General features: G+C 35.0%; 1 protein-coding gene across 1 annotated transcript; it reads left to right on the top strand.

Annotated features, from left to right (window-relative positions):
* The first annotated feature begins 5,054 nt into the window (after window positions 1–5,054).
* On the top strand, window positions 5,055–12,494 carry LOC132549400 (uncharacterized). Its single transcript, XM_060213331.1, has 3 exons — window positions 5,055–5,325; window positions 6,264–6,431; window positions 11,389–12,494. Exons 1-3 carry the CDS (start codon window positions 5,055–5,057, stop codon window positions 11,691–11,693), a joined length of 744 nt encoding a protein of 247 aa, XP_060069314.1. The 3' UTR covers window positions 11,694–12,494.
* Window positions 12,495–13,420: the final 926 nt, after the last annotated feature.

Below are 13,420 nucleotides of genomic sequence, written 5' to 3' on the forward strand. Positions count from 1 at the left end.
TTGTAATGGATTACACAAACATTATATCGCAATGGATTACACAAACATTATATCGTGATGGATTACACAAACATTATATCGCAATGGATTACACAAACATTATATCGTGATGGATTACACAAACATTATATCGCAATGGATTACACAAACATTATATCGCAATGGATTACACAAACATTATATCGTGATGGATTACACAAATGTGATATCGCAATGGATTACACAAACATTATATCGTGATGGATTACACAAATGTGATATCGCAATGGATTACACAAATGTGATATCGTAATGGATTACACAAACATTATATCGCAATGGATTACACAAATGTGATATCGCAATGGATTACACAAATGTGATATCGTAATGGATTACACAAACATTATATCGCAATGGATTACAAAAACATTATATCGTGATGGATTACACAAATGTGATATCGCAATGGATTACACAAACATTATATCTTGATGGATTACACAAATGTGATATCGCAATGGATTACACAAATGTGATATCGTAATGGATTACACAAACATTATATCGCAATGGATTACACAAACATTATATCGTGATGGATTACACAAATGTGATATCGCAATGGATTACACAAATGTGATATCGTAATGGATTACACAAACATTATATCGCAATGGATTACACAAATGTGATATCGCAATGGATTACACAAATGTGATATCGTAATGGATTACACAAACATTATATCGCAATGGATTACACAAACATTATATCGTGATGGATTACACAAATGTGATATCGCAATGGATTACACAAACATTATATCTTGATGGATTACACAAATGTGATATCGCAATGGATTACACAAATGTGATATCGTAATGGATTACACAAACATTATATCGTGATGGATAACACAGACATATCGCAATGGATTACACAAACATTATATCTTGATGGAATACACAAATGTGACATCGTGATGGATTACACAAACATTATATCGTGATGGATTACACAAATGTGATGTCGCAATGGATTACACAAATGTGATATCGTAATGGATTACACAAACATTATATCGTGATGGATTACACAAACATTATATCGTGATGGATTACACAAATGTGATGTCGCAATGGATTACACAAATGTGATATCGTAATGGATTACACAAACATTATATCGCAATGGATTACACAAACATTATATCGTGATGGATTACACAAATGTGATATCGCAATGGATTACACAAACATTATATCTTGATGGATTACACAAATGTGATATCGCAATGGATTACACAAATGTGATATCGTAATGGATTACACAAACATTATATCGCAATGGATAACACAAATGTGATATCGTGATGGATTACCCAAATGTGATATCGTAATGGATTATACAAACATTATATCGTGATGGATTACACAAACATTATATCGTGATGGATAACACAGACATATCGCAATGGATTACACAAACATTATATCTTGATGGAATACACAAATGTGACATCGTGATGGAATACACAAACATTATATCGTGATGGATTACACAAATGTGATATCGCAATGGATTACACAAACGTGATATCGTAATGGATTACACAAACATTATATCTTGATGGATTACACAAATGTGATATCGCAATGGATTACACAAATGTGATATCGTGATGGATTACCCAAATGTGATATCGTAATGGATTATACAAACATTATATCGTGATGGATTACACAAACATTATATCGTGATGGATAACACAGACATATCGCAATGGATTACACAAACATTATATCTTGATGGAATACACAAATGTGACATCGTGATGGAATACACAAACATTATATCGTGATGGATTACACAAATGTGATATCGCAATGGATTACACAAACGTGATATCGTAATGGATTACACAAACATTATATCTTGATGGATTACACAAATGTGATATCGCAATGGATTACACAAATGTGATATCGTAATGGATTACACAAACATTATATCGCAATGGATTACACAAATGTGATATCGTGATGGATTACCCAAATGTGATATCGTAATGGATTATACAAACATTATATCGTGATGGATTACACAAACATTATATCGTGATGGATAACACAGACATATCGCAATGGATTACACAAACATTATATCTTGATGGAATACACAAATGTGACATCGTGATGGAATACACAAACATTATATCGTGATGGATTACACAAATGTGATATCGCAATGGATTACACAAACGTGATATCGTAATGGATTACACAAACATTATATCTTGATGGATTACACAAATGTGATATCGCAATGGATTACACAAATGTGATATCGTAATGGATTACACAAACATTATATCGCAATGGATTACACAAATGTGATATCGTGATGGATTACCCAAATGTGATATCGTAATGGATTATACAAACATTATATCGTGATGGATTACACAAACATTATATCGTGATGGATAACACAGACATATCGCAATGGATTACACAAACATTATATCTTGATGGAATACACAAATGTGACATCGTGATGGAATACACAAACATTATATCGTGATGGATTACACAAATGTGATATCGCAATGGATTACACAAACGTGATATCGTAATGGATTACACAAACATTATATCGTGATGGATTACACAAATGTGATATCGTGATGGATTACACAAATGTGATATCGTGATGGATTACACAAATGTGATATCGTGATGGATTACACAAATGAGATATCGTGATGGATTACACAAATGTGATATCGTGATGGATTACACAAACATTATATCGTGATGGATTACACAAATGTTATTTATTAATACAACAAATCACACCACGTAAATATATTGCAGTTTAGTAATTAGCCAATCACTGTTGTCGCATCTATGACTGGACACGTGCTACGGCTTCCTGGAGTGCAAAGTTTGTTTACAGGTAGACCATTACACTGAAAAATGGACGTGTCAGTTTTATCAGGATTTGTCTTTGTGTATGCACCGTACAGGTATACAGATATTTCTTTCCTATCGTGGTTCTTGTTCAATTACTGTATTGGAACATCAACAGATGGAACAAATGTATGATCCAAAATGGTTTCGAATTCCACATTATCGACAAAGTGCACTTTCGTGACCGCTTGTTTTCGAAATTTCTGCACCACAAGAAGATTCGCGAAAATGAATGTTCGAGACTCGGAATGAATCATATAGTGCATTGCTATCGTTGTTAATCGCCTCTGTATTGCGGAGATTGACTTAAACGACGAGTGTAAATCTTAAATCTATATGATAGTTAAAACACCGGTATTCAAACTCTTCGGTAGCCAATTTTATTTAGGGGATAAAGTGCTTACTTTTTTGCATATACTGGAGATTAGATCATGAATTTTGGTTTTAACATTAAAGGGAATCGAGTGATAATACGATAAAATTTATGTTATGTCTCATCTAAAGTCGAAATTCTTTTTTTTCCCTCTCTCTACTATATGCATAAAACATGCATGATCTCCCTATTCTAAAATAATTTGAATCTAAAAGTTATGATAATCACAATATCAACAAAAACGAAGATCTTCACAGTTTTTTCTGAAACAGATCCTGACATGTTCTTACTAATCAAAAATCTCATTTCAACCATAGAAGATGTAATTACTCAACCAAGGTTCGAATTTCTGGTTGACAATATTTTCGTCGAATTTGGTTGTAAGATCATCTAATAGACTATCGGCATACCTATGGGGTCAAGCTGTGTCCCTATGTTGGCTGACTTGTTATTGTTTTTATTCTAGGCTGAATTTATGGAAGAGATTCATAAAACAGTCCACCTCCCTGATAACCATGCGATGTCCTTCAGTTTCACCTTCAGGTATACTGATGTCAGTCTTTCTTTGAATAACAAGAGATTCACTGACCATGTTCATCGTATACCCACAAGAATTTCATACAATGAAACTCAAGTTATATGATAAGCGTGGTGATTTCAGTTTCCCTATTATGAATTCTCCATTTTTGGACAGCATCATCCCTCCATCCCAAACCTATCTTGTTTACGTGTTGCAGCTGATTCAATATTTTAGTGCTTGTTTCCAATATCACCATATTCGTGCATAATATCAGCAATTTACAGGAAAATTCACAACACTGGGTTTAGAGAGTTACAGATTGATGATAATTATAGGGAAGTTCTATGGTCGTCATAATGATCTCAACGAGAAATATACTATTTGTTTGTGTGATAGGAAGTTGGACGTGTTTGATTCTCGTTTGATGGCGATTCAGTTGCTGTTTACTTTGTTATCACTGGAGAACGAGACATTACTTACTTGGATTGACCAAGATTAACATTCTGGATGTTGCTGATGAAGCAAAAGACGTTCGCTCTTCCGGAGCACCTGGTCTTACTTTAATTGTACTTACAAAATGTACTTTTTCAGGTTTCTCCGTAAATCTTGCATATTTTGTCCTAGTTTCAGGTAGTATGTCGACATTTTCCTTTGTTTCTTATTTTCCCCACTCTTTAATGTTCTCTCCGTCATTCTATGTTTTAAATAGATTCCTATTTAAAATATGATATGATTGATTGATTGATTTTCGGAACTTTCATTAATTCAAGACCTGGCCTACATTTGATAGTGTTCAGCATTTCCCTGATTTCGAGATCTTACTGTAGAAAAAATCAACACGTTAAAACAGTGGAGCGTACAGTAGTCTTGTATGTACAACGCTGTTTATTTCTGTCAGCATTTTTTTGTTATCTACGACAATAACTTTACCACGCTGACAAAGACGCACCGAGCCGTAAATGACGAATCAATTTTGACCTGTATATATGGAATGTATAAACAAAGGTAAATATCTTAATACATAAGTAATTGGTACATCTGATACACAGTGTTGTTTTATAAGATTTTACCTGTGCTCTGCGCGCCACGTCAAACAATCCACAAATCAACCATCCTTGACAATAGGTATATGATACAAAAGCTTTACTGCTGATATGTTACATCGCGACCTAGAAGCCATTGTTCCACAAAACGGATTGATACCGCCATGTTTTCTAAGAAAGTAGTGTACGGATCCGCCGCGGTGTTGGCTTTTGGGACGTTACTTAACACAATAGGTCGATTCAGTCCGTGGATGTTTACTGTAAAGGGACCAAATGTTTACAATGAAGCTAAAAACAAGGTTATTCATGGTACAATAAACTTTGGCTGGTTCTATCTTCAGGCCTGTGACTCTCGGCGATGTTACACACAGTCCATGTTGGAGCGGTACGGCGATCACAATACCCACGCTAACACCACGATCTCCGTCTTCTCGGGTGAGGCCTTATAAGTTAATTTTGTACTCATTGTCAGAAATTTAGATGATATTGTCAATGATCTCATCCTTTATCTTTTGTGCATATCTTTGTCTTTTGATAGCTTCAGATAGATAAAAGCGGAGCCTGAGGCAACACTATTTACAAAAGTGAACGATAAAATACACTAACTTGCTGAAGAAATACAAGAATTTGCCAAGAGCAGTTAAAAGAAAAATATTTGATAAACAATAAGATGAAATTAAATGGTAATCACTTACTGGCGATATTTTGTATTTGACTAGAATAACTCGTTGTAAGTATTTATCCATAAATCGTTAGGAAAGCTGAATTATCTTTAATTTGTATAGAAAATTCGACACATAACATCGGCTGTGAGGCTAACTCATTAACCAAATACACACAGACAGATAATACCATATGTTAATTTCTCATTATATTTCGGGGTCATTTGGTGTAGACCGTTTATTAGCAGTGGTAGGTAAACCAGTAATGATAGCTGAATATTAACTTTATTTCTTATGACCGAGTTATTTTGTAAATAACTCTACATAATGGCCACAAAGAAGACCATTCTGGGGATGAGACAATATTTTAGAAAAGTTACTTGCAGCGATCGTTAATTACGTAGTTATTTACTGATATATAATTACATCGTCGAGAATAGGCCAAGGTTTTTACGTCCATCTGTCATGAGGGTCGCCATGTCAGACTTTTCTGAAACTGAATTCTAGTCATATAATAACTATCTATTACAAAATTTGGTCTTCTAAACACTTTATCGAACATAATTATATCATTATAATCAGGTAAACGTAATCGATAAATACTGTCTTTAAATGGATAACATTTCGTGATAGAGATGAGGGTAGGTAACTCAAAACATGTCTCTTCAGACAGGAAGTTGCACATTGGAAATGTATTGCCTGTATTTTCAGAGACCTGGTTAGCTAGACGGGTAGGAGAGCAGACGATAGAAGTATTTGCCTTGTTGTTTAATGTAGCCGGCCTAGCTGGGACAGGATTTCTCTTGTACACATGGAAGGCCCAAGCAAAACTGCGGTATGTGGTCACATTGTTGACCGCAACAGTCCTTCTCATATCCGGTACAGTATTTTAAATCTGCTATTGTAGTTTCCGTATTTATATCGATTCTGGAAAGTTAATTTACGTCGTAATTCAAAATGGCACTTTTAAGAATTTTATTTAAATTCGTAAAACATAGACATCGGATATGGCAGGTACCATATCACCAATCTTACATCAAGTAATGAATTCATATACCTGATCCCTGTCACCAATTTTACCTCAGGTAAAGAATTAATATATATGGTCCGTGTCACCAATCTTACATCAGGTAATGAATTGATATATCTGATCCCTGTCACCAATCTTAAATCCGGTAAAGAATTCGTATATCTGGTCCATGTCACCAATCTTACATCAGGTAAAGAATTCATATATCTGGTCCGTGTCACCAATCTTACATCAGGTAAAGAATTCATATATCTGGTCCGTGGCACCAATCTTACATCAGGTAAAGAATTCATATATCTGGTCCCTGTCACCAATCTTACATCAGGTATAGAATTGATATATCTGGTCCATGTCACCAATCTTACATCAGGTAAAGAATTCATATATATGGTCCGTGTCACAAATTTTACCTCAGGTAAAGAATTAATATATCTGGTCCCTGTCACCAATCTTACACCAGGTAAAGAATTCATATATATGTTCCGTGTCACCACCAGGTAAAGAATTCAGATATCTGGTCCGTGTCACCAATCTTACACCAGGTAAAGAATTAATATATCTGGTCCGTGTCACCAATCTTACACCCAGGTAAAGAATTCATATATATCCGTGTCCATCAGGTAAAGAATTCAGATATCTGTTCCGTGTCACCATCAGGTAAAGAAGAATCTGTTCGTGTCACATCAGGTAAAGAATTCATATATCTGGTCCGTGTCACCAATCTTACATCAGGTAAAGAATTCATATATCTGGTCCATGTCACCAATCTTACATCAGGTAAAGAATTCATATATCTGGTCCGTGGCACCAATCTTACATCAGGTAAAGAATTCATATATCTGGTCCATGTCACCAATCTTACATCAGGTAAAGAATTCATATATATGGTCCGTGTCACCAATCTTACATCAGGTAAAGAATTCAGATATCTGTTCCGTGTCACCAATCTTACACCAGGTAAAGAATTCATATATCTGGTCCGTGTCACCAATCTTACATCAGGTAAAGAATTAATATATCTGGTCCGTGTCACCAATCTTACATCAGGTAAAGAATTCATATATCTGGTCCGTGTCACAAATTTTATCAGGTAAAGAATTCATATATGGTCATGGTCACCCGTGGTCCATCACCAATCTTACATCAGGTAAAGAATTCATATATCTGGTCCGTGTCACCAATCTTACATCAGGTAAAGAATTCATATATCTGGTCCGTGTCACCAATTTTACCTCAGGTAAAGAATTGATATATCTGGTCGGTGTCACCAATCTTACATCAGGTAAAGAATTCATATATCTGGTCCGTGTCACCAATCTTACATCAGGTAAAGAATTCAGATATCTGTTCCGTGTCACCATCAGGTAAAGAATTCGTATATATGATCCGTGTCACCATCAGGTAAAGAATTCATATATCTGGTCCGTGGCACCAATCTTAAATCCGGTAAAGAATTCGTATATCTGGTCCATGTCACCAATCTTACATCAGGTAAAGAATTGATATATCTGGTCCATGGCACCAATCTTACATCAGGTAAAGAATTGATATATCTGGTCCATGTCACCAATCTTATATCAGGTAAAGAATTCATATATATGGTCCGTGTCACAAATTTTACCTCAGGTAAAGAATTAATATATATGGTCCCTGTCACCAATCTTACATCCGGTAAAGAAGAATTCACCATCATATATCTGGTCCGTGTCACCAGGTAAAGAATTCATATAATCTTACATCAGGTAAAGAATTCATATATCTGTGTCACCAATCTTACATCAGGTAAAGAATTCATATATCTGGTGTAATTCATATATCTGGTCCGTGCCAATCTTACATCCGGTAAAGAATTGATATATCTGGTCCGTGTCACAAATTTTACCTCAGGTAAAGAATTCATATATCTGGTCCGTGTCACCATCAGGTAAAGAATTGATATATCTGGTCCATGGCACCAATCTTACATCAGGTAAAGAATTCATATATCTGGTCCATGGCACCAATCTTACATCAGGTAAAGAATTCATATATCTGGTCCATGTCACCAATCTTACATCAAGTAAAGAATTGATATATCTGGTCCATGTCACCAATCTTACATCAGGTAAAGAATTGATATATCTGGTCCATGTCACCAATCTTATATCAGGTAAAGAATTCATATATATATGGTCCAGGTAAAGTGTCATGGCACCAATCTTACATCAGGTAAAGAATTGATATATTTTCCATCACATCAGGTAAAGAATTGATATATCTGGTCCATGTCACCAATCTTACAGGTAAAGAATTCATATATATGGTCCCATGTCACCAATCTTATATCAGGTAAAGAATTCATATATATGGTCCGTGTCACAAATTTTACCTCAGGTAAAGAATTAATATATATGGTCCCTGTCACCAATCTTACATCCGGTAAAGAATTCGTATATATGATCCGTGTCACCATCAGGTAAAGAATTCATATATCTGGTCCGTGGCACCAATCTTAAATCCGGTAAAGAAATCGTATATCTGGTCCATGTCACCAATCTTACATCAGGTAAAGAATTCATATATCTGGTCCCTGTCACCAATCTTACATCAGGTATAGAATTGATATATCTGGTCCATGTCACCAATCTTACATCAGGTAAAGAATTCATATATATGGTCCGTGTCACAAATTTTACCTCAGGTAAAGAATTAATATATCTGGTCCCTGTCACCAATCTTACACCAGGTAAAGAATTCATATATATGTTCCGTGTCACCACCAGGTAAAGAATTCAGATATCTGGTCCGTGTCACCAATCTTACACCAGGTAAAGAATTAATATATCTGTTCCGTGTCACCATCAGGTAAAGAATTCAGATATCTGGTCCGTGTCACCAGCAGGTAAAGAATTCAGATATCTGTTCCGTGTCACCAATCTTACATCAGGTAAAGAATTCAGATATCTGTTCCGTGTCACCATCAGGTAAAGAATTCAGATATCTGTTCCGTGTCACCATCAGGTAAAGAATTCAGATATCTGTTCCGTGTCTACATCAGGTAAAGAATTCATATATCTGGTCCGTGTCACCAATCTTACATCAGGTAAAGAATTCATATATCTGGTCCGTGTCACCAATCTTACATCAGGTAAAGAATTCATATATATGGTCCGTGTCACAAATTTTACCTCAGGTAAAGAATTGATATATCTGGTCGGTGTCACCAATCTTACATCAGGTAAAGAATTCATATATCTGGTCCCTGTCACCAATCTTACACCAGGTAAAGAATTCATATATCTGGTCCCTGTCACCAATCTTACATCAGGTAAAGAATTAATATATCTGGTCCCTGTCACCAATCTTACATCCGGTAAAGAATTGATATATCTGGTCCGTGTCACAAATTTTACCTCAGGTAAAGAATTCATATATCTGGTCCGTGTCACCATCAGGTAAAGAATTCATATATCTGGTCCGTGTCACCATCAGGTAAAGAATTCATATATCTGGTCCGTGTCACCAATCTTACACCAGGTAAAGAATTCATCTGTCTGGTTCAAATAATCAATTTCACATCAGGGAAATAATAGGTTGTTTAGGTTTATGTTACTAATTTTGCGCTGGGTAAAGTAAGGTAAGTTCAGTGGATAAAACATACTTTTTTGTCTAAGCCATGTTTATAACATTATTATACCTCTAGCAAATTGTAATCATGTTAACGTGTTTTATTGTCACTAAATTCTATCAGACTTTGTTATTTGACAAATCAATCTGATAACTCGGATAGGAATGGCGGTAAGTTTAACGAACACCATTCCATTAATTGTACAATTGTTATAATACTTTAAAATACTTTGTATGACGATGTCATAAAATTAATATTGTATAAATGTGTTATTATAGTGACGCTGCAGTGTTAAATTGATGTGGTTGTGATTTATCTGTTTTAGCGATGATAATAACCATTATAAAACGGATAACTGTAACGAGGGTGATTTGTCATTCGCGGAAACAGGATATTCAGTCATATCAAGTGTTTTGTTTTTAAGTGTACGTGTGTCTAGATGTGTACACAATCTCCTCTAGAGCAGATAACAGGCTGTAAACAAACGATTTAACTTTATTTAAGCTTATAATAGCGGGCTTCATTTGATAGGTACGAGTATTGTGCCTTATGATCGTTAATAAACAGTGGCAGTAAGCGGTTACCTTTCTAAAATTCTATACTTCCACAGCGACGAAACAGATGTGTGATGCAATAAAGTTTATTATAAATTACGATATCAAAGGCATGTACAGAGCACACACAAGTGCATATTGCAATACTGATATAGAATTAGCTACAGTACAGACACACTACCAACACGACTAAATCTGATGTAACCACGACAGGCTTTCTCAATATTGATATTACCATAGCAACATTAATGGATTCAGATCATATTCGTATTTCTACGACATTGCCCAAGTGGTCAATCTTCTTTATTTCACAAATGTCCAACGAAATCATTGTCACTGCATGAAAACTAGTCCAACTAAATATTTTTATTGATAAATGTTAATAGCTTTGAAATGGCTGATGCAATATCGATTTTTATAATCTGTCAATTTTGATAAAGTCATATACTTGAATGCTTAGTTGACTTATAAATTTTTGCATTACGAAATATTCTTATTCTAAAAAAAGGTCATGTGCCTTTGGTTCTGATTCACGTGCCTTGGTTCTGATTCACGTTTTAGTCAAGATACACGTTTTAGTTCACATTTTAAGCTATATAAAGTTTCAAAACAGTGACCAATGACTGTATTTCTGTTCTCATTTAGCTGCCATGGAGTGGGCTAACCTTGGCGAAGTACTTGCAGAAATGGGAAGTATTGTTCGGTACAACGATCCGAAGATACAGCTGTACACGCCATCTTCACTCGTACTTTCTGGGCTCGGGTCTACGTGCATGTTTGCCGTCAGTGTGGGGTACTATTTAGCTGTTATGATGATAATATACCAACACAGTGACGTCACAAACACAGCAGGCTTAGAGAGTCAAGGAAATGACGTCACACCGGCGCCTTCTCAGAGTCATATCGAGAGCTTGGAAGTACAGGTCAACACAGATCAAACCAGTGTATAACAACAACATGACATCAATTATCAATCACCAAGACTCATTATCACTTCACTTATAACGGTCTCAGCTAATCTTTGTAGCTGTCAACCGTCGAAAGAACCCTAAATTTCGACTCGTAACGTTTTGTCTGTACTAAAAAGGTTTAACCTAACAAAAGATACTTTAGTGTTCCGGATAAGTCATAGTTCTATGTATATTATTTGTTTCATGGGGATTCACGAAGGTAATTTCCTAAACTAATTGATGTATGATCCTTAAACACAGTGTCATTGATGTCAAACTAGGTACACCATCATTTCAGATCATTCCATTTGTAATTTGAGTCGTTGTGCTTCAGTACGACAATCAAATTTCTCAAATAACAGACTGCAAATTACATTATGAATTACATTCCTGTACAATTTCTGATGGGAGTGTGGAAAAATGTGCAAATCAAAATTGAAATTTATTGATTTATAGGCAAACATCACATCCGGTAAAACATTATCAAATATATATACATACCAGTATCAGTTAATTCTTATTGAAGTCTTCACATGAGCCGTGAACACGAGATAAGGAAATTGCTTATTAACTTGATATTAAGGAATCAAATTCTGCTACAATTGACACAATAGGTCCGATCATATTGTGGTGCTAAGAGCTAGTAACGAGATGCTGAGTCAAGGGTAGGGTAGTATGCCACCTGATAGTTTAGTGTATCATGGAACCAACGACTTAGATTTAGTGTTTTGTTTTTGTGATTTGAAATCGATAGGAAATCTAAGTGTCATTAAACTGCCTATCATAAATTAAATGTGTAAAGATATGTCACACAAAAACAATTCAGATCCATAATTATCTATATAAATTGTTAATTGCACATGTTCTAGTGGTATATGTATAATAAAGGAAATATTCGGTTTCTCGCGAATGATACCATTGATTTTCTTAATCAGAATTATAAATGACAAAAATCATGCGATTTTTGCTGATTAATTTCCCATCTTGTGTTAAATATATAACTACACCATGAATATCACTAGGGCGTTTATCAAGCACGACTAAACGCTTGTTCATAAATATCTAATAAGCGTTCAACTATAATTATATTTAGAAAACGTTACGTGAAAACTTGAACTTGTGTATTTGGTATGAACACCATTTCATGCTGATCTTTGTACCATTACTTTAAAACGATCCCACTAAATGTTCCTTTCGAACGTTAAGAAATAAAACAAAGCTTGTGTACAATTTTGATATATACAGACGACCAAATATATGACGGTACTTCAATAATCACGTGTCGCTTCTGCAACCATTGTTTCGTTAACATTACTCCAAATGATGAATATGTATGTGTCGTATCAGGATTGCAAATAAATAACGATATAAAAGCAGTTTGATGTGTTAGCCTTCTTAATTGTATGATTTGTAACAATATTTGCTACATTACATTTTGCGTTCGTAATGCTTCAAATGATTTCTTCGCTTGACGTAAGTGACCATGACACAATTTTTATAATCTTAAAATTAAAAAAATGGTTTTTGCCAATGAGATCATTATGACAACATGCATTTCTCAAAACCCAGTGTGCGAGCTTGTCTATCCGTTGTCGACGTTTTGCACGAAAACTCGGAACCAGCCCTTTAACATTGAATCTGCGACATGTTAACACCAAAGCTGGGTGCAGGTTTGTTGCCATCCAGAACTGGAACATTTTCTACACAGAAAACGAAACCATCACGCT

This window comes from Ylistrum balloti, unplaced genomic scaffold, assembly GCF_031769215.1.
Source record: "Ylistrum balloti isolate Yb309-2 unplaced genomic scaffold, AGI_CSIRO_Ybal_v1 Utg369618, whole genome shotgun sequence".
Classification (NCBI taxonomy): Eukaryota; Metazoa; Mollusca; class Bivalvia; order Pectinida; family Pectinidae; genus Ylistrum; species Ylistrum balloti.